General features: G+C 38.6%; 3 protein-coding genes across 6 annotated transcripts in view; all 3 read right to left on the bottom strand.

Moving 5' to 3' along the window:
* The window catches only part of LOC122780605 (arf-GAP with coiled-coil, ANK repeat and PH domain-containing protein 2-like), a 41483-nt gene extending 35277 nt beyond the window's left edge, over positions 1-6206 (bottom strand). For 3 of the 4 annotated variants that reach the window (XM_044043679.1, XM_044043680.1, XM_044043677.1), the window contains exon 1: positions 5795-6206. In XM_044043679.1, coding sequence (XP_043899614.1) covers positions 5795-5847 — 53 coding nt within the window. In that variant the 5' untranslated portion in view covers positions 5848-6206. The remainder of the gene's footprint in view (positions 1-5794) is intronic. The other variant, XM_044043678.1, reaches the window with a different exon arrangement.
* Positions 6207-8167: 1961 nt separating this feature from the next.
* Positions 8168-21582, bottom strand: ppp1r2 (protein phosphatase 1, regulatory (inhibitor) subunit 2). The gene is made up of 6 exons (XM_044044619.1): positions 21224-21582; positions 15764-15871; positions 15287-15370; positions 13255-13355; positions 11731-11916; positions 8168-11006 (listed from the first exon to the last, which is right to left on the bottom strand). Exons 1-6 carry the CDS (start codon positions 21352-21354, stop codon positions 10987-10989), a joined length of 630 nt encoding a protein of 209 aa, XP_043900554.1. The 5' UTR covers positions 21355-21582; the 3' UTR covers positions 8168-10986.
* Positions 21583-22762: 1180 nt separating this feature from the next.
* Positions 22763-27086, bottom strand: LOC122781102 (protein ANKUB1-like). Its single transcript, XM_044044609.1, has 6 exons — positions 26968-27086; positions 26646-26789; positions 24863-25079; positions 24378-24492; positions 23364-24248; positions 22763-23126 (listed from the first exon to the last, which is right to left on the bottom strand). Exons 1-6 carry the CDS (start codon positions 27055-27057, stop codon positions 23045-23047), a joined length of 1533 nt encoding a protein of 510 aa, XP_043900544.1. The 5' UTR covers positions 27058-27086; the 3' UTR covers positions 22763-23044.
* Positions 27087-27978: the final 892 nt, after the last annotated feature.

The raw sequence follows: 27978 nt of genomic DNA on the forward strand, positions 1-27978 counted from the left end.
TGCTACCTATATTATAGGCTTCACTCAGTTGTTTGTGTTTGTTTGAATATAGGCAGCGCTGGGTTATGGACTTGTTTGGACAAAACACAGCTAAATGAAGACATTACTTTGGATTTTATAAAATTTAAATGAGCACATCGCTCAACTTTGTGACATTTTAGAGAAACATTATTTTTGCCCAAAGGGGGCTCACTTCAAAATGACTATAACTAATCAAATTTAGTTCAGTCAGCATAATTTCTTTGATGTTTTCTAAATACAGTTTTTCTATAATATGAAGCAGAGGTTTGTCACTTTCTTCTTCCCTTCAGTTCTTTTGTCGTCAAAAGTGTTTTAAATAAATTGGAAGATGATGGTACCTTGACGTTTATAATCTCCGGTTTAATGTATAGTATCTGAGCACTGGGAACTATTATAGGTATATTCCACAGTGCTGAAACGACAGTGGTGGTCAGAGCAACTACTGTGGATGGAAATCCAAAGAATAGCGTGAGCTTCAGTGCTGTGACGTAGATCCTGTAATTGTTAGGGAGTGGAGCAGTGGTGATGGGGGGGGGGTTCTGCAGTGGATAAACCCACCACAAGCTTCAACAACATCAACTCGATGAGGTCATTACTTAAAGATAGACACTTACATAGGTTTTGGAAAATTCTGCTGTGTGGTATTAATTAATATTATATATGTATGTATATATATATATATATATATATATATATATATATATATATATATATATATATATATATATATATATATATACATACATATATGTATACACATGTATAATTATATTTGTAGATGCCACAGCTCTGAAAATGTTAAAGTGTACTTATTGCACCACATGCACCATCTCCTCCATGTGTATGTCTGCAAATTAACATTAGCTGTTAATTAAATTAATCAATAACCATTACAAGGAAATGGACTGTAGCTTAATTAAATCAAACTGCAACAACCCCAGCATGCCAACAAGCCTGCGGCAAGACTCCCCTGGGAAACTCATCAGGGTGTAGGAACACTCGTCATAAGGGCCCTGGGCTCTGAGCATTAGCAGAGACAGTGATCTGCTGGCTACAGCTGCTGTCAGTGACTCAGGGGAAATTGCAGCCGGGGCTCTTTGACCAAGGACCTCATATTGAGCTGTGCCAAACTCACAGTCACAGAAAACCAATCAGGAGGGAGCAATACTGTGATGATAATTAAGATGAGAATCAGAAAAAAAAAACATGTTGCTGCTGTTAATTTTAGCCCTTCTAGTCTGGGCATTACATATTCTGTTTTATCATTTCAACTAGATATATCATCAAAACAACAGATTCACAGATGATCTTTTGGTCAACTGGGTAGTAATTAGGGACGCTTAAAAATATTTGTTGTAAGATGCCACATCACATTATGATGACACACAGTGATTTTTCCAGTTGCAAGAAGCTGCACTTGCACTGCAGAATCATTAGTTTTACTTTGGGGGATGGAACATTTACATTTCTTATGTAAGGAAAGGTTCAAATTTATATTTGAGTTCATATATTTGTGACTGCTAGTATTGAATTAGAGCTGAAACAATCGATGAATCGATTATTAATCGATTACTAAATTAATCGACAACTATTTTGATAATTGATTAACTGGTTTGAAGCTTTTTTCATGATTAAAACAAGATTTCCGATCTTTTAAGATTCTTAAATGTGAAAATTGCTTAATTTCTTTGCTCTGGATAACAAAGAAATAATTCAAAGTTAATCATTTTGGTTTGTGGACAAAACAAGGCATTTGAGAACATCGTCATTTCCAGGTTTGACGAACACAATCATCATTTTTTAAGATTTTCTGACATTTTATGGACCAAACAATTAATCAAGAAAATAATCGACAGATTAATCGATTATGAAAATAATCATTAGTTGCACCTCTATATTGTATGATGAAAAAGTAGCGATGTGCATGAACATAACACACTGAGGATACTGGTTCGATACCTCTTTTTCATGTCTATCTACCTATATAGTAATTTTAATTTACAAAGCTGTTAACGACACTAATCCATTTACCACCTAGCCACAACCAGTCATTTCAAAAACATAATGTTCCAATTGTGAAACAAATATGCTTCTCTATAAAATAAAACTGTTTTATGTACTTTTTACAGTGTGTGCTAAATAAAGTAACAATGTGGTATTTGTTGTTTTTTTGTTTGTTTTTTTTTTAAAATGGTATCAGCTTTCAAGTTTTTCTTTTTCTGATCTAGTGATTTTGACCAGTATCGGAGTATACACTACACTATATTGTGACGCATTTTGGAATCAAGTCAAATCCTTGACATGAAAACAGTAATAAAATCGAATGGCCTAAGACCGAAGATGCACAGCCCCCAGCAGAAATCACTGTCCTTAAATAACCAATGTAGTTGCTTGCTTATATAATATTTAAATATACTGCAGATTAGCCTCCTTCAGCAACATGCAGATTAGACATGCATATTAAATATGAATCAACATTTGTGCTTACACACATGTGGGAAAAGAGAAGCCACAGATCACAGAAGGGAATTTTCAACTCTCATAGTTGAAGAGGAGCCAGTGAGCTCTCGAGGCTGAGTCTAATGTCTACTCTCCAGTGGAAAACTAGGCTACGAGAGTTTACTGCCAAAAATACATGATTTTTGCACTATTGCATCTCTCCTCTGGGCTGATAGCATGGTTTATGACCAAAGACAGCTTCCCAACTGAGGATGAGAGCAAAAAAATTGCGGGGTGTGCCAAATCACCACTTGAAAACAACCCTCTCTACATTTGGGGGATCCAGAATCTCTGGCACAGAGTTAAAAGTAAACACCAAAATGGAAACAGATGTTGAGTGAGAGCTGCTCTACACTAGTGTATATTCCATGTTTTCAGCTATTCTCTCTTTCTCTCCTACTGCCTTTTTCTCTGGTTAAACATAACGAGTGGGGGTTGAAAAAAATGACAGAAAAACGATGGTGGTCACAAAGTGGAAAACTGTGTTGTGAAAACCCCAGATCAGTCCCAGCCCAACCGGATGAACTCAGTGTAGACTTAAATGTCAGGAAACATTGACAGATGACAGATGACAAAGAGGGCAAAGGTAAAAAAAAAAAAATGGAGATAGAGATGAGGCTATGTCGTTAGGTGTGACAGACAAGCTACAGAGGATCATTGGAGAAGGCTTCACTTCCAATTGAAGCCTTCTCAATTTGTACCCAAATGTTTAAATGCACTTCTTGTAAGTCGCTTTGGATAAAAGCATCTGCTAAATGAAATGTACTGTAATGTAAATTAAAGAGATTAAACATGTGTATTTAAAATGTTGATATGGGGTCAAAAGTCCAATTTGATGCCATTAAAACTAAAGGGACAGAGATAAACCCTGATAAATCTTACACTGACCAGTTCTGTGACTGCTTTTCAAATGGCATCTTTTGATGTTTGATAATAAAAACTAGTTTCAATTGTCTTATATCTTTAAAGATGCTAGATGTTTTATGGACTATTTAGCGGATAATGTCCCCCACATTGATAAATTGCTCCTTCATTTTAGCTTTAAGTTATTTACAGTATTCTGAGGAATATGTGTCATATATTTGCACACATGTTTTCATTTGTTCAAGCTACAGAACATAGACCCAGAGTTATGCCGAAGTGGCACAAGATTCACAGAGTTGTGAACAATTAAGAATAATAAAAGGTGCAACTTCTCCCCCAAAACTGGTACAGAAGAATTACAACAAAATTTGAAATCCAGCACTGTTATTTTTTTAAAGATGTGGTCTAATTAGGCAATTGACCAAGCAAACCAGCCAACAATGTCTGGAGGTTTCCAGAATTCAATAAAGTTTTTAATAGATTTGAAACTGGCCGTTAAAGGCTATTGATAATTAGGGATTAATCTGATAAACAATTGACTTTCAGCAGGGAACAAGCATCCTTTAAAGTGGATATTATTTATGGACTTTGGTTGAAGGTTTCAGTTTCAGACACTGTCTGTTCACCACAACCTCTGTCTGCGGTTCAGTTGAAGTTCTTTCCTCACTGAACTCTAGCATCAGGCAACGCAGACAACTGTGAACTTCCCTCTATGACTCAGCACTGTGTGCTATCCATATTTAATCAATGAAGTGATGATGGTCATGATGGAAGGGACAAAAGATAAACAGTAGTAGGGCATGTCCATTATTGAACCACAGCAATCATTCTGTATTCACTTTTTTATTTACATTTAAGAAAAATCTAATCAGGTGTCAGGTATTTAAGAAATATTTTTTTAAGTAAATGCCAAATTAGACTGTGCAGATACATTTACAAATTGAATGACGACGGCTGACGTCCCGTCAACACAGCTGTTTCAGATAACACACATGGGTGTTTATCACCAGAGTGTTGAACCAGCCAACTTCAAGTCACAGCTGACTGGGATGTTTCCCCTTTATTCCGACCACTGAATGTGATCCCAAAGGAAAGGCTCGGATTAAAAAAAAAACTCCATTCTTCTGCTAACAACTTTCTAACATCTGTTCCTCATTTTTTTGTGAGAGAGGATGTCACAGGAACAGCAGAGGGTGCAGGGGCTGAGGGAGGAAGGAGGGAGGCGCTTTCTCAAATCTGTAAAATAGAGGAAGTTGAGAGCAAACATCCCATTTTAAGCAACTTTTAAGAGTTGATGAAGAGGGGAAACAAAGAGGTTGTGAGTGATGATGTAAGAAGTAATGCTGCTATTGAAAATATCACATGAGCAGCCAACGCCTGACCAAACTGCTGAGGAGCTCATTTACACTTAACAGTGGATAAAAAAAACACTTTATAAACTAGAGAAAGCACTCAGAGAGCACAAACTTCTGACAAGGTCACTCACTTTCCCACATCACCACCAAAGTGTAATCATTTATTCCTTTGGCCAAAACAAAGGATTTTTAATCCATCCTTTACCTTTTGAGTTATACAGTTCTCATCAGAAAATAAATGTGGCCAAAACCATAACCTTCTTGGGGAGGTACTGATAAAAACAATAGTAAATACCCAAACCCTCAGAAATGCGTAAGCAGGTCAGAGATCAGAGAACATATGAATCAGCAGCTATTTTAATAGCTTTTCTGCTTTTCAGATAGATAGATAGACACTAAGGATGTACAATATTATCTGCACGATATTGGTATCAGCAGATATTGGCTTTGAAATGTATTATCGTATAGCTGCAAACAGGCCAAGATCCGCCAATATGAGTAATGACTAGACTAGGCTAAAAAAAGCTGCTACCTTCTTGACTTCTATGCTAGCGTCCACTGCAGCAGATATATATTTATTTTGCACAATAAAGATATTTTATAACCACATCTGCTGTGACATATGTATGAAAACTAAACAAAAAGACTAATAAAATACTAGATCAGAGCAATTCTATCAGCGATATTAATCATGTTAAAACACTGGCAGCAAGTTCTTGCCACATACTGTAATACATCTCCACATCCCTTTTTACATAGAATATGTCCTTGTTCCCATGATTCACATTCAGGCGGTGGCAGAGGTCGATAGTGACCATATGTCCTGATTCACCACACACGTCAGTGAGTTTGTGTTGGGTTTCCCTGCCTCCTCGACTTGGCCCCACGACTTTTCTTTCTTTACAGACAAAAATAGAATAGTAGCAGGCAGCTACAGGCTAGCTGGATCCTGCTAATTAGCTTGGAGCAGCTAGCTGGATACTTTCCCCCTGTCAATATGAATTAATGACAAGTGTAAAAGGAAAACAATCCTCATTAGTCAACTTAACACTCACCTGAAGCGCGGGGAGTCCTTCAAACACTCCTCAAAATCCACGGTTATCTTCATTTTGCCGCAGTCACTTGCTCTCCTCTCTAAGATTAAACACAATAATCCAGACTCAGTCTTTCAGGCTGATTAGCTTGTGTGCTAACGTTCTTCCAGCTGGCTCCACTCTGTCACTCACTGCTTTGATAGCCAGCTAGTCCCGGAGGCTAGCAGCTACACGGATAACGTAGCGGCAATGCGACCATAAAACAACACGGTGCTCAAGGTGCGAGAGGCTTCGAGGAAACGGGCAGACTGTTAGAGACAGTGGTCAGCAGTGGAGACAGGGGAGAGCGACCCGGTAGCTGCTCAGGTCATAACAGCCAGTGGGAGAGTAACAGCGGACTATACACACATACATACGCACACACGCGCGCATAGACATATACACACAGATCGTCTATTCCGGAAAGAGGAATCACTACCACCCTGTGCTAATTGTGACCGGCTTCTGCCGAGTGTATACCGTAGAAGTGTGTTTCTGAAAAGGATCGCCGTTTATTAACCACATTCATCACATCACTGTTTTAAATATGACACTTTTTTCTTTTTATTTCACAAATGCGTTATTTTGTCAAATGTTCATATTAAAATCCCAATTTGTATTGTTTGTTGGGGGCTTTTTAACTACGGAAGAGGATTAGGGCCACATGTGGATTTTTTGGGGGGAAACAAATAAATACTTTAATTCTGACGTTTTTCTCAGCTAATTGCTAATTATCTTCAATAATTAACATATATTGAACAAATCACTAATTTACTTTTATGACCACCTACTTTTTAAAGATGTACCTCACAAATAATTATCTGATAATAGTACAAATAAGTGCCTGGCAGCCATAATAATGATATATATTTTTTCATTGTGCAAAGGTTTTTTGGGGTTGTTATGTTCATAATTGGCTTGTTTGTTCTTTTTCACTCGCGTCACATAAAGGCAAGTCTGTAAAAACGTTACTTTTTAAAAAATTATTTTTTTTTAAAACGACGTCACATAGTGAGTGTCAGTACGTAACAAGGTGATGCCGAGTTTGGCTGAAGATATTTTATGCCGGATAATTCGGTAAGAGTGATCCCTCTGTGCTTGCACGCACAATCTTTGGACGAGTTGACAGGAGCTTCCTGATCCAAAGGAATTAACGTTGACGTAGGAAAGACGCCCTAATTCTGCCTCTACTGTGTCTTCAACGGCGGCTCTCAAAACAAACCATCACTTCTCACTAGCAAAAAATGAAAAATAAAATGTTTATACAAGACGAATGTGTTTTGAACGTTTTGTAGTTTTTCATCGAACAGTGAAAAAAAACACAATCCTAGGTCGAATTACTTGGTGGTTGAATGAAACGCAAGATGCTGCGTTCACGTTCATCTGGGAAAAAAAGAACCCACTACACTTCACAAGTAGGACTCCAAACAGGGAGATACACTTGTGTTGTGTTCCAGCACCATCTCATGGTAAGAGAAAGACACTGTCACAGAAAAAACCTACCACGAAAACCAGGACATGATGCCGTGTTCAGGCTGCCAGAAAAGAATTCGGATTGTTTTTTGAAAGAAAATAAGCAAAATACAATAAGATTTGAAATGTTATTCATGTAAGATGCCTACAATTTGAACACTGAATCTTCCCATTTATCCATAGATTAGATTATTTGTGCATACATATAAGTACACACCTGTGTGCAACATCTAATATCAGGAGTCATTTTTGACCCCTCTACACCCATATATAATTAATCTCAAACTACAAAACCTATGTGACCCACAAAATTAAGATAACATCATATATGAAGTTTTATATATAAATATTCTAACTAAGGTTTGTTGCATTTGAACTTAACTACAAAAAGTGTTTCCATATTTCAAACACAGGTCTGTTGAGTTTTGGGAGGTTTTGAAATATCACATTTGACAGAGAAAAGAATGTGATGCATATTTTTAGTTGACAAAATATTAAAACACTTCTATCACATCAATCTCTAAATAAAAGGTGTTCAAAAATCGCAGCGACAGGGAGCCACTGCAGAGGGGCTGAAGTGGCTCTAGAGCTGCAGGTTGCAGACCTGGATACCTCTGGATTAACCAAAGGGTTAATCCAGAGGTATGGTTGCAATTATGTACAACAATCTTGGGTTACAAATACTTTGCCTTTGTTATAGTGCTTTTGAACAACCAGAAAGAGGTCTGCAGTAACCAAAACATGACAAACTATTCATTCAAACAAAGTGAAAAACACTGCATGTTTGTCACATAATCACAGATAGAGTTTTCTTATCATTGTAATTTTTTACATCAGTTCTCCAGCTCTGAAGGGAAATCAAACAAATGTACTCTTTCTAACTGAAGCTTCAATTAGACCTGTTTAATAACAGACAAAACAGAATACACACAATCTGAACATGCAAACGGGAAGTACGATAAACAAAACAAAAAAAAACAACAACACATGGATGTATTTTCCATATGTTTTGGAGACACACAATGCAATGATGGGGCTGTTTAACAGGGCTGTTCATTCTTAGAAAATGACCAAAAGAAAAAACCCAACAAACTGAGACGTAACATGAGGGGAATACACCTAGACAGAAAAACATTAACATGGAGCATAGCCTGTTCACTTTACACACATGTACATAATTACATAAGAGGCACATTTTTGACAGGTAATAACACCTACAGTGAGGTGATCAGTCAGTTTCTGGACAAAGCCTGTCCTTTGGACGAGAAGATACACTGATCATCATCTCGGCTTCTACGCAGCCTTCTTTTCTGTCCATTTACAAATTCAGTGGCTAAAATAGAAAACATAGTGGTGTCAAAAACTGTCTTTCTACACACACATCCCTGCCTGATGTTAAATGTTTTGTCCATTTGCTAGACTGAGTTCTTGTCGTTTTAAAGGTTTTTCTTCCACCTCTATCATGAAGGGGGGAAAAAATTCGACCTGTAAAAACTGTACATGGACATTTTTAAGTCTTGCCATTGCTCTGATTGTATTTTCGTGGGACAATACTCAACACTTCTACAGTGAGGAAACTAAAGGGTTAGAATAAAGAAATCACAACACGAAACAAACTCAAGAGTCCTGACATAATTACTTCATAGTTCTACAGAAGAGGATTGGGGTCATATGTAAATAAAGATGGTAAAACAACCTGAATTCTGAGATTAAAGTCAGACTTTTTTTCCCCCTCAGAATTCTGGCTGTCTTATTTTTTTCAATTTTGTTTCCTAAAAAAATCCATGTGGCTCAAATCCTCTTCTGTATAGTTCAATGTTCAACTGTAAGTGAAACTCAGTCTGCAACAACTTTTTAGGTCAAATTTTGTTTGCACTAGGACATACTCTCTTTTTTTCTCCCCTCAATACTCAAGTGACCTCACACGTTACACAAATTCTTTCAAACACCTGCAGTAATCCTCAGTGGTTTAACTCCACCACATCCGTGTCAGTAGCAACTTTCTTTCTCTTTGGGATTTTTGACAATCCCAGCCTGCATTGCACAAGACGCTTTTAAGTAAATCTGACATTAAATTAAATACCACGTCAACATAAGACGGGTGAGAAATGAAAACATGAATTAGTTTATTGTATAGGTCCTGTAATACATTACTCACAAACCCTGAATAATGAAGCTCACATGATTAGAGGTCAAACACGAGAGATCGAAGCGAGAGCACAGTGAGCGAGCGCTGGTTACTTCTTTGTCACATCTACCCTAGTGCCTGGTTCTTAAAGCTGGAACATGTGGAAAACAATGTTGTCTACAGTATCATGAACTAAAAATAAAAGATTATCAAACAAACAATCTCATGAAGGAGGATGGGAAGAAAATGCAAAGAAATTTTTAATATTATGATTTTACTCAAACACAAAGTTTTAGTGTGATGTTCTTTCCTTCTCAAGAGAAGGTTAATACGAAGTTTGAGGCAGAGGGCAAATGTAATACTTGTATTTGGATTATTTTGACTTGATCTTGAGCAAAAAGCCATGCAGCCGACAGCAAGAATCACAGATATATATGTTAAGGTCCAGTGTGTGACATTTAGTAGGGTTACTTGGCAGATATTAAATTGATGTTCATAAGCATGTTTGTGTTTAACAGCTTTCAAATAAAAAATGATTTGGTTTTCTTAGCCTTAGGACAAGCTTTTAATATATATGTCAGGGCAAGGGCCTTGCTTTACGGAGGACGCCACTGTGCATTTCGCTTTCTGAAGTGGAAGCCACACAAAGAAATACCTAATCATTTCTGGTATGTGAAGGCCACCGTGGTTCTGACATCCTTGGGAGAGGGCGGGGGGGTGAGTCCGCCGTTTATTACAATCTGCCGTCACACCACTAGATGTCACTCATTCTTATACACTGGAACTTAGATTTTTATTTATTGATAAGATTTTTTAATGAAATTCATAATATGTAGGCTATGTTGTCATTTTACTGTTGTCGTTTCACTAATCTATTGATCCTAAATTATCGATCTAATAAGTTATCTTATTCTGATGGCACAGCATTACAGGTAAGCCACTGAACCCATTTGTTCACCACTGATCATAAATTATAAAAACCTTTGTCAAAAATGTACTGAAGGTGGTGGGGGGAAGCATCTAATTTGTGGGTCATGAAGGAGAAAAAAAGCAATAAAAGCCATCTGGAGAGCAGCAGGGAGAATAGATACTGCGGTCATGTCTCAGACATGTCTTTACTGAAGCCGTGGGGTTCCCCTGGCATGCTCCAGGGCTGACATACTGATTCTTCAGCCTGCAGAGGGGACTGTGAAGTGGCCAGATGGGAGTTCTGGTAATCAGACAGGTTTTTTTAAAGGCCGTTGTCCTCCTTTCAGGGTCAGAATCACAAATTCTTCAGTCCAGTTGAGGTGGGAGGGCAAAAATTCTTGGCAACAGGAGAAAAAGGAGGAGGGACCAATAGTCTTTGTTTGTGTGTTTGTTCTGATTCTGAGAGGTAAAAAAAAACTGCTATTCTTTTTTTTTTGAGGGTCACATTGCACAGTTCTTTGCAATCAAAGAGACATGAGACTGGGAGGTTATTGGCTGTTGAAGCAGTGTCTAATCTATGGCCCAGTGTTAAAGCAGCGCAAGGGCGGTGTTCGTCAAGATCTTCGGCTGACACACAGGGCTGAGGGTGGGAGATGGGCCTCACCTACGAGTCCAGAGAATCAGCTGGAGGAAAAAAAAAAAAAAAGCACATGATTAGAGGCAAGATTAAAGGAGGAAAATAGAGACTGGAAACATATCTCTCATTTATGTACTGGCCTTTGTTCTGTAATCCCTCAAACAGATGAGCTGGTGGAGACAGAACGTGACCACAAACTCATTACAAATAAAATTGTTTGTTTTAGTCCTCAAGTTTTACTACTTTTATTCTCAAGATAAAGCCTATTTATCGCCATTATTTTTACTTTCTTCAGCGTCCCTACCTTTTTATATACTGTACAATGTACTTTTGTTCAGAAATAGTAGACGTATCAAGAGCAGGTTTGTGGGATTAAAACCCCATCACAATTAAAAAGAAATTCATGGGTTATATTAGGGATATAACCACTTTTTCTTGTCCAATACCAATACCAGCCAATAACAGCCAATATCTAATGGACTGTGTTTAGAGTAGCATTTATGTTAAATGTAAGGTTTTTGGAAAGCATCAGATGTCTTGCTTTTTCTTTTTCTGATATCCAATCCAGTGATTTTGTCCAGTATTGGACCAATGCCAATCAGCTAAGAAGCCAGTATTTTATTTTAACACCCATGTTGACAGGATTCAACAACCTTTTTTGCGGTTGTAATACAGCACTATCTTTTTTCTTAACACAGAACTTGGTGGACTGGAGCCTGTGCAAATTATTTATCCAGATGTACACAGGCACACTATCCGGTTCCTCTTTACCTTCATGTGGTGGGTCAACACTGATCTCCTCTGTCTCCTCCCTCGCCTCCTCTGTGTCGTCCTGCATCTCTTCGTCTTCATCTTCGTCTTCTTCCAGTTCGCTGGCGATTAGCTGGCGGGCCAGTTTGATGTTTAGGCCCTCATTGTAATGCATCTTCCTCATCATCTGGAAATGCTTCTTTTTGGCTGCGGAGGGCGAGGCATTTTTAATTGACTGAACAAGAATTCCTCATGTATGTCATCACAGATACAGATGTATGTCTGCACAAACCAGCAAATATGGTCACAAGCGCCAATTCTGTTTCTGAACAGTTTGATGTCACAGTAAAGTTGCACTTAAAAAAAAGGAGGAGGATGTGGATTTTGGCACTGCAGTGCAGTTCCTGTGAAATGGGATAAATTGGCTGTCTTGAAATTACTAAGTTTGATGTTTATCACATCAAATACTTGACATGAAAAAGAAAATAGTTTTAACCCTTAGAGCATTTTGGCTGCTTTTTCCATGACTATGTTATGTATAAACATACAGTATATACAGAGGGCTACAGAGGGCAAGAATCTAGAGTGTCTTATATCCTTTTTTTTCTCAGCACAACCTTGGTAATTTGATATACACACAACTATATAAATATATCTGAGCAGAAAAAAAACTATTTTGTGACTTCTGCACAATTACTGCTACTTTATATCACAACTAAAAATGTGACCTAACATGAATCATTTCTTTGACTCAACAACACAAAAGAAGATGGAAAAATATGCATTTTTTAAAGCCTGAATATGTGACCTATAAACACACACCACCAGGATGTCCATATGAGGAGTTGTGTATTATTCCCACTGCAATTTACCATGGGTGCACCTGCAGCAAGAAACATTCATTCTCGTCTTGTTTTTTTCTTAATCCGAGACTTAACTCACATTTCCCTCTGCACATTTCCCTCTCAAGCTGTAAAACTAATGAGTTGGCATGTTTACAGCTGTGTGTCAAAAACTGCCAAGGCAGCAGTTCAGCAGTTACATTACACAACTGGATGTGACGTGCCCAGAGTGTCCTCTTGCTTTATTACCTTCTTAATTCAAATATAATTGTGAAACAATTGGCTAGCATTGGAACGGTTACATAGCTCTACTGGCACCTTTATAACTCAAAGAGGTTCATCGTGTGTGAGTCAGAATCCACATAGAAGGGCAATAGTGCCTGAAAACAGTCAAAAGCATCCCGACATTGTGTGAGAGTACATGTTTTAAGGGAAACACACACACACACACACAGAGTGCTGATGGTCATTTGTACAGTGCTTTGGTCAATCATTGCATTTAGAAGATGCATGACCTCTGAACAGCACTATATCTTCAGGACAGACTGGAATCTACAGTGACTCATTGGACAACGGTGAGACTGTGAGACATGTCGACCAGGCCAAGGCTCTGCTCACAATGTTAGTTCTCACACTGGCTGACAGTAACTGTCCATTAACAGGTGAACTGAAGGCCCGGGTAGGTATGGGTGTGATAATTTACCTTGTTCTTCAGGAGTCAGCTCCTCTTCCTCCTCCTCCTCCTCACTGCTCTCTTCCTCTTTACACATGAAGCGAGGATCCGAACCCTCTGCTTCAACCAGCCTTTAAAAAGAAGATAGAGACTAGAAATAAGACAAAACACTTGAGAAATGTTGATGAATTATCTGTTATCATCATCACTTATCAATTATCATCACTGTTCCTCTGCTGTGTTTTTTCTTCCATCATATTAAATAAGCACATGATCAAACAGACACAAGAGATCAACAATAGATCCCACTAACTCACTGTTGAGAAATTGTTCAAAAAAAAAAGCCCTACTACAAACAAATGTTGGAGGAACAAAGATGTAGAGATTTAAGGGGAGGAGAGAGTAAGCACTGTGAGAGTGTGGGAGAACTCAAGCAAGAGATGAAAATAACACAAGTTACGATCCACATCTCTCATGCTTGTAAAATAAAAAAAAGTTTCAAAGCTGTGGTGGGTAACTTCTGAATTAAATAAATGTCCATTACATTTAAAACCACCATCAAATGAGTTCCAAACTCCTAAAAGAAACCCATCAGCCCCACACGAGTCTCACTGTGTTTCTCAGTGCAGCAGCGTTTTCTTCGTGTCAGCGACCGAGTGATGCGCTTTTCGGTAAATGAGATTTGACAGAGGTTCAATTGACTCGTAAGCCCAGAGCTGATCACTACCCTCTCTGTGGGCAGACATACACATACTTGAACCACCACATTCCATCCCTGCATTGATGCACTTATGTAAGCACGATGATCCACAGCAAATACAATTCTCAAGCTCCAAGTAAAAGCTGAAGTAAACCAAACTATGAAGTGATAGTCATAAGTGCGATGTATACGTTTTTTGGTTTTTTTTGTCGTCGTCTTAGTCGAGGTATAGTCGGAAGAAATGTGTTTTTAGTAATTTAGTTTTTACAATAACACATTTCTAACGGACATTTATTCTCTTCCATTTTACAACTTGTATTTTGACTCGTTTATTCAGTCTGTACTCTCACTATGTGGTTTGTCTAGATTTCAAAAGGAACTCTACATGAGGTAAAATGTCTCTAATAAAAATAAGCATGTTGACAATTGCTTTGAGACACAAGAAATTCACTGTTCCCTACAATGTAAAACACAATTCTTTCATCAGGAACATTGGGTGTTTATGATTCAACAGCTTGTGTGACAGGAAGAAAGCATAAGAATCCCTTCTACGTAAACAAAGAAATGCCGTCAGCTGCTGTTAAACTAACAAACTGTGTTTACGTTATCATTATGTTCTCAAGAGGACCGTGGATTTACAACATACCATTTCAGTAGAACTGGTTGTTTTCATATTGTGTCTGACTTCTCTGTGACTCTCTTATATTTTGACCTACATTACAGGCTACTGGTTTAAACCAGGAGACCATTCTTACTGTCGACAAGAGTGTGGCCTTTTCAGGGAAGAGAGGATACAGTTTGTCAAGATGCAGTGCCTGGAGCACTGGGAGGACACTGCCTGCTTAATTTTTCTGCGCTTTGAGTGTTGGACGATAAATTTTGTAAACAAAATTGCATTCATTAACAAACGAGCATGCAAATGGAAATAATCGTGGCCGAAAAAATTCAAAATCAAGCTCATTTTATTTATCGTGTGATTAATTGAGTTATTGCATATCGCGACAGGCCTATGTGAGTGTGAGTATGTTAGATGCCTGCCTATCATATAATAAAAATATAATCAAATAAAACCTTTTAATACATTTCAAACTTGTTGCAGAAGTAGCCTAAAAATGTTTACACTGTGTAACATCAGAGTAAGATAACTTTTGAGTTTCTTAGGAGGTCAGAGACCAAGATCACTCAAGGTCATTGGAAGAAAAGCTACATACTGTGTCACCTTCTATAAAAAGGGTAGGATACTTGTTGGGCTAGACTGAGGCCAAACTGATTCTCCCTCCTGACCCCGTTTGCTTCCTCTCTGCCTCTGTACTTAATTTCTTTATTATCATCTCTTTATTATTATCGAGGTGTCTTTCTTACTTTGATGCCAGGTCGTCAGGTGGGAGTCCACCGTGGCCGTCCGAGTCACTCTGTGCCCCTTCGTCATCGTCATCCCCCACCATCCTGAAAGAGAGAAATCAACTAAATAAAGGGAAAATGAGGAGTCGGAATTAGGAGTGAGAGCAATATACATGCAGGCTAGGTGACAGAAGAGTACCATGGGGAGAGACGGGAGAAAAACCTGTGACGAGTGTAAGCCTTAATCACATTTTACCTGTAAGAAAAAAAAGGGAAAGAGCTGCATTGGGTCAGTAAAAATCGGCTCATCAAGATAGAGAGCAATAGTCCATTCAAGCGGAGTCAGTAATGAGCCACCCTGATGTCATACATCAAAGTGCCTCAATGAACTCGCACGTATATACTTTGTAGACTTTCTGTTAAGATTGAAAGGAGAGCCATTATATTACTATGAACTTTTTACTCAGGAGATAAAGAAAACTAGCAGCTTAGTCTGACCTGTTGTAAGGTGTGTTGGGTTCATCAATCTTCATCAGGCCATAGTCTTTGTCAGGTGGATGGTATGTGGCCAGGATGTTCATCTCATCCCATTTCTGCGATTTTTTCCTGAAAAAGTAAAAAGAAAAGGAAAAAGAACAGAGATCAAAATGATCAGAAACAATTACTTGATTAATTGATTACTAACTTAATCTAATTAATAATTGATATGTGGACTGCAGAGCGCCTTTTCACCCACCATCACGTTCACTGGGGAAAAGAGTAACCAAATTTAATCTAGGTCTTAAAATGCCCCAGTTTCATCTCAGACTGAATTATTTTGGGAACTCACAGATGAAAAAGCACTAAAATGTCATCTGCACTAATTTAGTTCCTTGAAGACTTTCAGTTGGTGTCATGGTGTTTGCTTTAAGGTAACAAGACGCAAGTAAGGGCCTGAGTGAGATTTACGGTTGATCAACTTTGAGAGAATTAGGTCAAGAGCAGAACACTTCATAACGCTGTTTTTTGAAACACGGCTGTTCCCCATTTCTCCAAAATTCAATCGCATCTCAGGAATAAGATGGACACCTCTGCATCCACCATCAGATTTTTGTTCAGAATTAGAATAATCCTTGCTGCACTTCCATCATCATTTTATAAAGCAAGATTAGGCCCAGATCCCACTTCTTACATGACATTAACATGTCTGGGTTGACACTGATATTGACTTGTTTATTGTTTGTGATTCATAGCACGTACATCACATTATTGAGGTGCTGTTAAAAACTAAGAAAGAGGCGTGCATCTCTCATTTATTGCCAACAATTATCCAACTATTTTAAATGAACAATTTCAACTATTGGTTAAGGAAAATGCACAAAATTTGTGTTACACCACTGACCAATTACTTCAAATTGACATTTTCCTAATCTATATGCAAATACACAATCACAGCCTCTGTGTGTGTTTATACCACAAGGCTGCAGCAGGATAGGGTGTGTCTTCCTCACAGCAGCATCGCTGTCACTCACTGCAGACGCTCAGTTCTAGTCTGGTTTTACTTCAACAGCTCGTGGCACAACGCTTCAGTAAAACTCATTAAACAGAGTGAATCATCACTGAGAGACGAGCTGTGCTATCAGGTAGCATAGTAAGACAGGAGTGGGGAAAGGTCCAGCTCTGTGTCCAACACTATTGCAGACTGAAGATAAAAACAGCAGCCGCAGGACTTTGTTTAACAGTGTGGCAACAGAGACTGAAACTGAGGAAACTTCACACAATGTGTCAAGACAAAAGCACAGGTTAGGGATAGGAATATAGACTACAGGGGGTTAGGGTATGTAAAGTATGAACGGACGTATATGTACATGCAGATATGTAAAGTATCTTTCCGCAGATGTGAAATGCAGCAAGTATGACCTGGCCCTGCTTTTATAGGCCATCAAAAAACCTGCAGCTTGAAGAACTGATTATAATAAAGTTCTTTTCAATTTAATGAAATTACACTTCTACCCCTTAGATGTGTTGCCCACCTCTGTATTAAATGACAGACATTAAAGAGTGAGAAAATGAAGCATTTGTACTCCTCAGTGCCTGCTTTGTGGTGATGTGACCGTTATCGATACCCACTTTATAAGTTTGCCTACAATTTAGTTTAATCTAATCCGTACAAAGGAGGATAAATTATCCGAGTGCTACTTTTCTGTCCACATTATGGATACTGTCATGTACCGTCATTCGAACTGTCTATCACACAGCTAGGATGAGGCTTTCAGGACAGTGAAGGAGGGATTGGGTTTCATGGAGGCATCTGTGAATTATATATGACTGGGTCTGAGCCTTTGATATCACTGTTAATGAAATAATAGTAGAGGGATAATAAAAAGTCTCAAATGGGTCAAAAAAGCAAGTCGAGCATGACTGTCTTACAGTAGCAACAATGAAGTTTAAAAGGATAATGCTGAGGCATACATGAAATGTTTTCAAAACTTAAAGTACCTACTTAATGTTCACTCTGTTATAAGCCTGTGAGGTAGGATAAACACACATAACTGGAGCTGCTAGGGAATTGCACAAATTAAATATTATGGTTCCTGTATAGTTAACATAATCGCACATAATCAGTTTGTGGTTTCCAGGAGTTCACTTCTACAGATTGTATTGGTCTCCACACACTAAAAGGTGATTAAAAACCAGAGAACTGAACTCTGGAGAGTGAGAATGTAAGCACCAAGTGTTAAATCTCCTGGATCCATGTTCTGACTAGAAATGTATGAAGGGAAGCTGAATTGTTTAAATATGGATAGATGGTAGCTGTAGAATGAGCTAGAAGGCAATGTGATATGTTCTATAAACTTGAAGCTCATGAAAAGGAAAACTTGGCTGTTGTTGAACAGTGCTATACTAAAGCTTAATAAACAGTGACATGCCCGAGTCCTGCCAAAAATGTTGGATATTTTTTAAAGTATGTAGAGAAGTTTGTCTGCAAAAACCTGTGGGTTGTATTTTTCTGCTGTACACCCAAGTACTGTTGATAGTTTTTTTAAAAACGGTTGAGGGTCAAGTTAAAGGTACCATAGCATCGTATCAGTGCACACAACACGATAAATGATTGTCAATGTAGGAGTGGGTGCAGGTATGTATGACAAGTGTATGTTTTGAATGGCAGAGCATAATCACAAATTGTTCTTCTAATCTACTTAAACCTGGTGCTTGAATACATACACAGGATTCTTCCAGGAAACCATTTCTTCTTCACTTCCCTTGACTGTCTTTTCTATCAACAGACATAATGCCTGACACGCAATTGTAATGGTGCTCAGTAATAACAGCTCTCCTTCAATGGCCTTATTTCTCATTGTGTGGCTCAAAATCTGGACCTAATGGAATAGCGGAAGCAGGGTGAACAATAGAAAGTATGCATATTGAACTTTAACCAACAGACACAGTTATCCATTTCAATGCACACAAATGATGGAAAGGTATTGTCGATTAACTAATCTGTTTCAAGGAATTAAAATCCTAATATTAAACTCAGTTGATGACACTGCCCAAACCAACTGTAACAGCAGGCAGAATCTCCACCCAGCATTAATGATTTAGCAGCATTTGGCAGGTGGGTGGTGTTAATGCATCACCCTGACTGTGAATCAGACAGGATTCAATTGTGGTAAAACCTTAAAAGCCACAATGTGTTGCACTCACACTGTTGGACTTTTTATGACTTCAACATATTTTTAAGCTACAACATTCTGAATTATTCTTTTAATAATTTGCTCCCTGTTGTGCTACACGGGCTCATGCAGATTTTTGAAAAAACTCTGATTGCACCCTTTTTGCATGAGGTGTTTTATAACCTGATTACTCACAGTTGAGTTTTCAGCTGAAATACACTGTTAAAAAAAATCACCCATTAATATGTTTTTAAAGCCAATAGAACTACATTTTTGAAAAATTATGCACTTTTTTTTCTAATTTAAAAAACAATAGTCCCTAATACCTGCACATTTCCTCTAAATACTAAAATTTAGTAATCCTGTGCCATTTATGCAGGGATGAACAGAACCATACTGCCACCTTAGCTAAAAACTAATTACGCTGGAAAGAATGCAGCCAAATTTAGCAGCATCATTCAGTGACCTTTAACCTGAGAGGAGACAAACAGAGAGAGAGAAGCTACCACACATACAGTACTACTAACTACCAAACACAATTGCTAAGCCAACAACATCAAACCATCAGTAACACACTCAACTGAAGAGAATCAAGGACAACATAGACAGCTAATTTTAGAGTCTCAATAGACACTGGATATAGGTAGGACGTTAGAGTTTAGTCGTGTTCCTAAACTGTGAGATTGTTGGCAGTGACACACCAATTTATTTGCCCCGCCACTCCTCTTGACCTTATCTGGAACGTCCCACTGTCATATAACACGCTGGCTATTTCCTCTGCTGGTAGGAGGTAAAGGAGCCCAACTGTCGCCCTGGCCAGCACTGGTGAGGAAATCATACCAAGCAATGCAAGATGTGACTAGGCAAAGCATCTACTTAGTGTTTCGACAAAAGGGCACATAAGATGTGTTCAGGAAGCAATGGGTTTGTCAGGAAGTAATGTTAAAAGAATATTAAAAGAGGTGAAATAAAGCACAAGTGGATGTGAGATTATTATCAGAACAGTCTTGTTTGAAGGCTTGCTTAACAGAGTGGGGCTTCAGTGCAACTTCAATTGTGTACCACAGCTGCCTTTGTCACATGTAACATCAAGTGCTCCCAGAGATTTAACACCCTCCTCAATTGAAATGACTCAAATTTCCCTTTAAAGACTTTGAGCATCTATGGTACCTTCTTAGTTTGAATCTAAAGCAATAAATCCAAGACAACTCCAGCATTAAAATATATTTGTGGCTTTTAGTATTACAATAAATACCATGAATTGTCTTCAAACTTATGCAAAACATAGTTTGCAATGGACCTAATTGAGAAGTGACAAGTTATCTGGGCGAAAATGCCTCATTGATGATGCCAAATATCAGAGGAGAATGCAGAAAAATAGTTGAAAATAAAGAGTAACTCACAATAGTAACTCAAATGATAACATCTGATGCCATGCCTGCCACACCATTTAGTGTATTTTATATCTAGTAAAGTGCCTGAACACTTTTTTTTAACATTTGTGCATGAAATGTTTCTCTGTTTTACAAAAGGCAATATTTATGCATTTATCGTAATAAACACCAAATTTGACTAATATACTAATGCAACTAAGTTATCGCATCTTTCACTATGCTAAACATGTCAATAAAATTCAGCAACAGCATTTAAGCTGAGTCATGTTGTGGGTCATTTCTTTCTTCTTTATGTTAAACAGTTGGGCAATTGTGTAGTTCTTGAAATAGCTTGGAACTCAGCACAGCACAGTTTAGATGCGTTTCAGTTTCTTATAGTTAAACAAGTCTAAAATAACAGTATGAGACAGACCATTATCAGTAAATACTCAGGATGTGATATCGGTATCAGAGAGCGGTACATGGGGGCGAAACTTCAGTTGAGTTGCCCAAATACAGTTGTCGCTGCACGACGGGTGAAATTGTGCCATTAAAAACATGTTTAACCCACGATTGAGTCGAAAGTAACAATTTAATTCAGGTAATGGTGTTTAATAAGGTAATTGTTGGTTACTAGGGTTTATTTCACGTTTGCTACCGAATAAGCTAATCAGACAAACAGCTCCGTGGGACAAATGTTAGCTCTTGGTTGCACATACGTTTTAAATAAAGGAGGATAAATCATTGCATACTGGCAAGGCAGGGACACAAAGTTTTCATAGTAACAAACCACACGCTAGTGGTTGACATGCACAACATGCACAAGTGACTTTTACGATACAGTAAGCCGTAACGAAACACAGGCTAACAAGTTTACAGCAAGCTAACGTTACTGGGCTTCTAGCTTGGCGACAGCCGAACTGAAAACTTACTGTTGTTCCTCCTCCGAGAGTCCAGGCGCTGGTTCAGAACTCTCCCCCGGCACCTCCTCAGCAAGCGATTTGATGTCTGTGCCGCTGCTCTTGTTCTTTAGGATGCCTTTAATCGGCCGGGGAGCTGCCATTCCCACAAGCTAACTGTCACACCGGCTGACTGCCTCTTATCCAACTGCTCCGACTTCAGTGGATTTTCCGCTTTTGTGATTTCTGTTACTCAGGTTTTACAAAATTATAATTTAGGTTTTTAACACGCTCCCCGTCATAATTCAGTGCTCTATCATAAGCTCAGGACAACGCTCAGGATGATCCCGGCTGATCAGCATGTCTGCTGTTCACCTGTGATTCGCACTGACTGAGAGTGGAAGGAAAACAGCGGCAGTGGCGCCGCCTGATACTCTTAATATCGCGAGACTTCACCGCCCGCCCCGCTGGTGGTGCCTTTCATGCCCGGAAATGTCTACTTTACAAATACTTCAAGCATGACTTCAAGGGGCAATTATATTATTTTGATGTAGATATTGTTGGAACGGACGCTGTCAGTTTCCAAGTATTGTTTTCATATTTCTTTATTATTGTATCATTCATCATCTGTTCTGTACGGAAGGGAATTATGGGGGATTCCAGCTTCCCAAATGTAAGAACACATAAAGCAGAATGAGTGGTTGACAGAGAGGTTATGGGTCAGGGTGTGTGACAATAACACATTAACACACTACACACAGAAGTACATGTAAGAAACACCAAATTAAATTGTAACACATATGTACCAATAAGGGGCCACACGGTGGTGTAGTGGTTAGCACTCTCGCCTTGCAGCGAGAAGACCCGGGTTCGAGCCCCGGTTGGAACAAGGGCCTTTCTGCATGTTCTCCCCGTGTGTGCGTGGGTTCCCTCTGGGTACTCCGGCTTCCTCCCACAGTCCAAAAACATGCAATGTGGGGATAGGTAGGTAAATTGGACACTCTAAATTGACCAAAGGAGTGAATGTGAGAGTGAATGGTTGTTTGTCTCTAGCTGTGTGTGGCCCTGCGATGGACTGGCGAACTGTCCAGGGTGTACCCCGCCTATCGCCCGACAGCACCCCCCGCGACCCTCTGGTGGAGGATAAAGCGGTTAGATGATGACTGACTGATATATAAATAAGTGTGTAAATAGTAAGTAACTTAAGCCTCCACCAAGGCTGCGTCTTTCACACAGTGTTAATCATTACACTAAATCTGAATCAGACATAAAATTAACAATTTCTTAACCTACATTCCTAGAAAATCAAAGTGAGTTATCCTTCAGACTAACAGACAAATGTGTCCAAACATATGTCCTTGGCAGAGGTAATGAATTGCAAAGTAAAACAAAGGTTGATACAGAGATATTTCAAAAACATATGTATACATATATATGTATAAATATATATATATATAATATAATATATTTATTTATGCATATATATATATATATATATATATATATGTATATATATATATATATATATATATATATATATATATATATATATATATATATATATATACGCAATATTAAATACTTAAGTTACATCAACTAAAAGGCCAGTCCTTGCTTGGACCTTTGTCCAACACAAAACATCATGCATGAATCATATATGTCCATAATGCGTGTTGTTTTTCTGTGGCGAGTAATGATAGAAGATCTTAAAGACATAGGTTTAATCTTTAATGACAACGTAAGCCTGAGAGACACTCCTCAGTTGTCACCCTGAAGAATTTTTCATGTCCACATTGTGTTTGGGAGCTGATGGATCAGGATAAGACTTGTCCATATTGATGAGAACTACGAATATCAGGCCATGGGATGGAAGTGCCTCCTTGCCAAAGTCCGTGCAATGCTCAGCTGTTTCGACCAAGGTTTTTCTTTGAAGGTACTATAGGAGAAAAGATATTACACATAGTAATTGGAGAAACGACTTTTTTATTTCTTCCTGTGTCACATAGTTATTTAAGTATTGTTATTTTTCACCACGTCCAACTGACATAGGTATCTTTATTTTTAAGTAAATATAGAACTGCCATGATCATAATATTTATGAAGCACCAAGTCTATAAGAAGTCATTTTAAACATGAATATATACAAGAATAGAATACTGAAGGAAATACACACCTGGCTATGCCTAGGTAGTACATGGCATTTTCTCTTGGTGTTCGGTCACACTGCTGAGAGAGCTTCTCCAGAGATGCAGTCAGAATATTGGAAAATGTTGGTGGTGGCTCTGCAAACACCTTCTTTTGCATTCTCTCTCTGTTAACTGACAGGAGTGGAAACCCGCCCCTTTTCTCATCACTCTTCCACCTGTTCTGTGTCATTTTAAGATCACCAGGGTTCACTGACTGCATGCTGGGTAGCTGAGGTTGTGCCTTTTTAGAGAGTGATACTGAACAAAGGTTTCTAATGGGCGGTAAGAGTTGCACAGTCTTGGTCTGGACTGGTCTGGATTGGTCTCTTTTTAGAGTGGTCATGGCTTTCATGGATTTATAAGACATCTGTGGCTGGTTGAAGCCATCGACCAGCAATATGTCTCCCACCCTGGCTTTGAATGGAGCAACAGTGGTGAATTGGGATTGATTAATGGCTGCTCTTCTCTGTCCCAGTCTAACCCAGTGTTTCATCTGGAGGTATATATGCATGGGAAGGGACATTTTTGGCAGAGATACCACTGAGCACAGCTTGTTGGCTAAGTAACGCACACAATCCCTGTGGCCGTGCTGAATGGCAATTCTCAAAGGGTTACGGCCATCAGGATTCTGACAAACCAAAGACAAAATGTTCCTGGTAACAAAGAGTTTGAGGATGAGGAGCTGACTGTTTTCCACAGCTGCATGGATGGGACACTTTGCAGCATCTCGGTGGGCAGTTTTATGACACCACTGGCGGTAAGGATGGACTCCCACAGGTTCTCCAGCATGGGCCCCCCTCTCCAGCAGCCAGCCTGCCATGTCCAGGTGACCTAGAGTGGCAGCAATGTACAGCGCCACCCGCAGCTGAAACCTGGAATAAAGAGAAAGGTTTCACTGATGTTCAGGTTAAAAAAAAAAATGTTATTTATAAAATCATTATCTGCTTTACTATGGATTAGTTTCCCATGAATCACACTTTTATTCAAGCGGAGTTTCTGACCTCATTACCAGCCTTTCCTCAGATAGGTGGGTCTGGACTGTCAATCTGTGACCCAGGAGACAACCTCGGAGAAAGTCCACCCACCCATCCCATGTGTCCAAATGGACTGTAGTACCTATTTCAAAAAAAAAAAGAAAAAAAATGTTTATCGATTTCAAAATCAATATTATCTAGCTTTTATTCTGTCTCAACTTTAAATGTGCCTGGAGCATGCAAACATTTGATATTCTTTAAGTTGAAATAGCTTATTTTGTTCATCATGTTGGAGATTTTAGGAAAATTACCTGATATGAAAAAGATAGACATACTCTGTCTTGACAAGGTGGTAGAATAGCATTTAGATCAGTAAATTAATTTCCAACATAATCCAACTTTTCAAAAATGTAAAAAAATGAAGCCTTATATCTAAGAGTTCAAACATACAGCACTCACTATCGACTTACACTATCAGTTATGTAGCAGCACAAACAGAAAGCTCATCATACCCATTGTAATGGCATAGTCCTGCAGTCGGTTGCAGTTGTAGAGCGGCACATCATTAAGTGTGCTCAGTCTGAAGGCGCTGACAGGAAGGCTACTCTGTGTGGACACCATTGATTTCAATTGAGCAACGGACGTATGCAGGAGAGCCTCACTGCCTGTGATGGCTAAGGTGTCCCCAGTCACAGCATTGAACACATGTATCACAGGCCTTTGCTCAGTCTGAAAAATAATTGTTAGGGCATCATAATGTGGAGTTACAGTTAATAGTATAAAAACGATATAAATCACTAGATCAATCGAAAAAACATCATCACATCAAAGACAAAACATAATCAGCTGAAGGTGACCACAGCAACTGTATACTCATAACTCAAAAACAAATCCTGTTGAAGTTTGTTCTATTTTTATACACTGTCTGTTTAAATGAAAAGAACATTGCAAAACTAGTACACATAGAAATAAGGAACATTATCATTATCAGTGGAATCATGTACTGATGATGGAGTTTGCTGCCACTCTGTGGCTACAAATGTGTACTGTCTCTACCTTATCAAAAATACTTTGCACAGCTATCCTTTTAAGGACACTGTACTGACATCGAGTCATTTGGACAACCTAAGCAATGCTTCAACCTAAACCACAACCAGTTAATGCCTAACCCTAACTTAACTACAGTAGGGCACCTCAGCTTTGTTGTTTTTATCTGGCATTTGGTTTGGAATGACGTATCTGAAAGTTAGTCTTGCCGTGTATTTAATGCTTAAGCATTACCTTGTGTATAGCAGACCTTTTTCACAGCAGATATTTTCTGACATGAAATAGTAGGACAGTCACTGGTTTTACCTGCAACATTAATTTAGGTTCAACTACAGTTTAAAGAGAAGGGTCATGCTATTATTTAAGTGTAAGAGTGGGTCACACTGAATATGTGACATTTGAACTTGTAGAAGTTGTTTCTTTTGTGAAATATTAATTACTTTAAAACTGCATACACGTGTCCTATATATTCTGGATGTGTTCCAATAAAATGATTGAGAAATAATTATATTATATGGTTATTATAGCATTGCTAAACCACTCTAATAGTAATAATAGCCTAAGACTTTTGTACACTTTTGTACAATTCAAATCCTAATGCTAACCCTAAACCTAATCTGCCTCATCAGGACCAGGTTTTGGTCTCCATGGAGCCTGGTCCTGACAAGGTCAGTGTTTATGCCCGAAAAAGTCCTAAAGACGTAATACATAGAAGTACACACACACACACACACCCTTAAGCACAATAAACTGTTTACTACTCTCAATAACACATGGTTGCTAAGTGATGAGCCTGGGAATGACACCTAAAAACCCAGTGATGAGAACACAGACGTCAGTCAGCGATAAACGCTCTGTCCCACCAATCTACTGCTCACACGAGAACATTTTGTTCCATATTCGCGCACCAGTTCACTCACTAAAGACGGGTGAATTTGATTAGAAATAATATATGTACATAAACTTAAATGGCAGTTTTTAACAGCTATAACATCACAGCAGTGTGTTTCTGAGGGGAATTGTCATTTGTGGTTGAATGAGTGGGGGATGTCCCAGTTCTAAACATCAAGCCAACCGATGTGCTGCTGATCAAAGGTGCTCCAATTTCAGTTTAATATTTACTTTTTTTAGTAAAATTGACTTGTATTCCTTCGTAAAATATAATTAATACTAAAAGTCATTCAGGAGCCAAATTCATCAGTGCATTTAATCCAAATAATCAACAAAACACTTTTGACGTTTTAATACCTTTATCAGGCATCGTACGGCACTGCCACTGGCGATGCCAACGTCACACAGGGCCCAGCTGTCGGCCAGTGCAGCGCCACCGTGACTCAGCTCCAGGTATTGTCGAAGATGCTTGTCATCACAGAGCGGCACAAGAAAGTTTTCCTACAGAAAGGATGGACAAAGAAACCAAATTGGGTCAAAGGTCACAAATGCTTTCACTGTCTCACTCACTCTGGGACTTTAATTAATGCCAATTCACCTGTCCACATCATTCATTCAGCTGTCCTCATCATTCACTGCCAAAGTTTCCAGTGCGTGAATTTATTTACTTTTACCTTACCTTCACCATCCGCTTCATGGCCCTCACAGAAAGATCTGAAGGGATGTCAAAAGGCTCGCAGGAGTCCTCGAAGTAGACCCACACCTTCATGGTCAGGACATCCGTCCTCCGTCTGTTTGGCTTGCCGGTGATGCACTGAGGAGTCTGAGGACTGAGCATGCAGAGTTTGTCACGGGCAGAGTCATTGATTGGACGGGGGCAGGAGAGGAATTTGGGAGGGCCCAACTTTGCCTGTGTGTTTTTTTTGTTTTTTTTACAGTAAGACCAAATACTTTTAATTTAAAATGAATTCATACCTAATTGTGAGCACGTTTCGAGTCACTATTCATTGAATCTATATTAGGGTTTTTCAGAACTTTTATTGACAGGTGACATGAATGAATCCTTAAAATACTGGTAGACATGAAATTAAAAAGGAGGATAAGGTATAGTATATATAGTTTAAAGACAGAGGAATAAAATGTTGCCTCTGTTAAACAGTAGTTTCATAATCAAACACAAATTTCAACACACTTCACATGAGTATATGCTGAGTAGATATAAATATAAGTAAAAAAATCTATTACAGCATTTGTATATGAGAAGATGTTATGTGTTATGTAGCCACAGTTACTGGAATTACATTATCATGTGATCTGTGCAAGTGATGACAGCGAAAAAAATAAGACTTCATCACATCTAAATCCATCACGGGTCAAAGTTCAGGTGTAATCTTAAAATACATTACACAGGAACACACCAGTGTTCAGACAAAGTAGTTTTATCATCGGCTGAAATGACTGTGATTTCAAAAATACTAGGAAAGTGTTTTTGAATGTAAGTTTGGGATCTGAGCCACAAACCCCAGCGGTTTTACGTCAGTTCCTCTTCTGCCTTTTATTTTGGAACAAGGACAACCCACTGGTTTCACACTGTGTTGAAAGAACATTACAGTCGTTTGAAAAGATCTTGACTTTTAATGTGCTTCTATAAAGTTTTACAGGGTGCAGCTAATTTGCATTTGACCTTTTA

This window comes from Solea senegalensis, linkage group LG14 (assembly GCF_019176455.1).
Source record: "Solea senegalensis isolate Sse05_10M linkage group LG14, IFAPA_SoseM_1, whole genome shotgun sequence".
Classification (NCBI taxonomy): domain Eukaryota; kingdom Metazoa; phylum Chordata; class Actinopteri; order Pleuronectiformes; family Soleidae; genus Solea; species Solea senegalensis.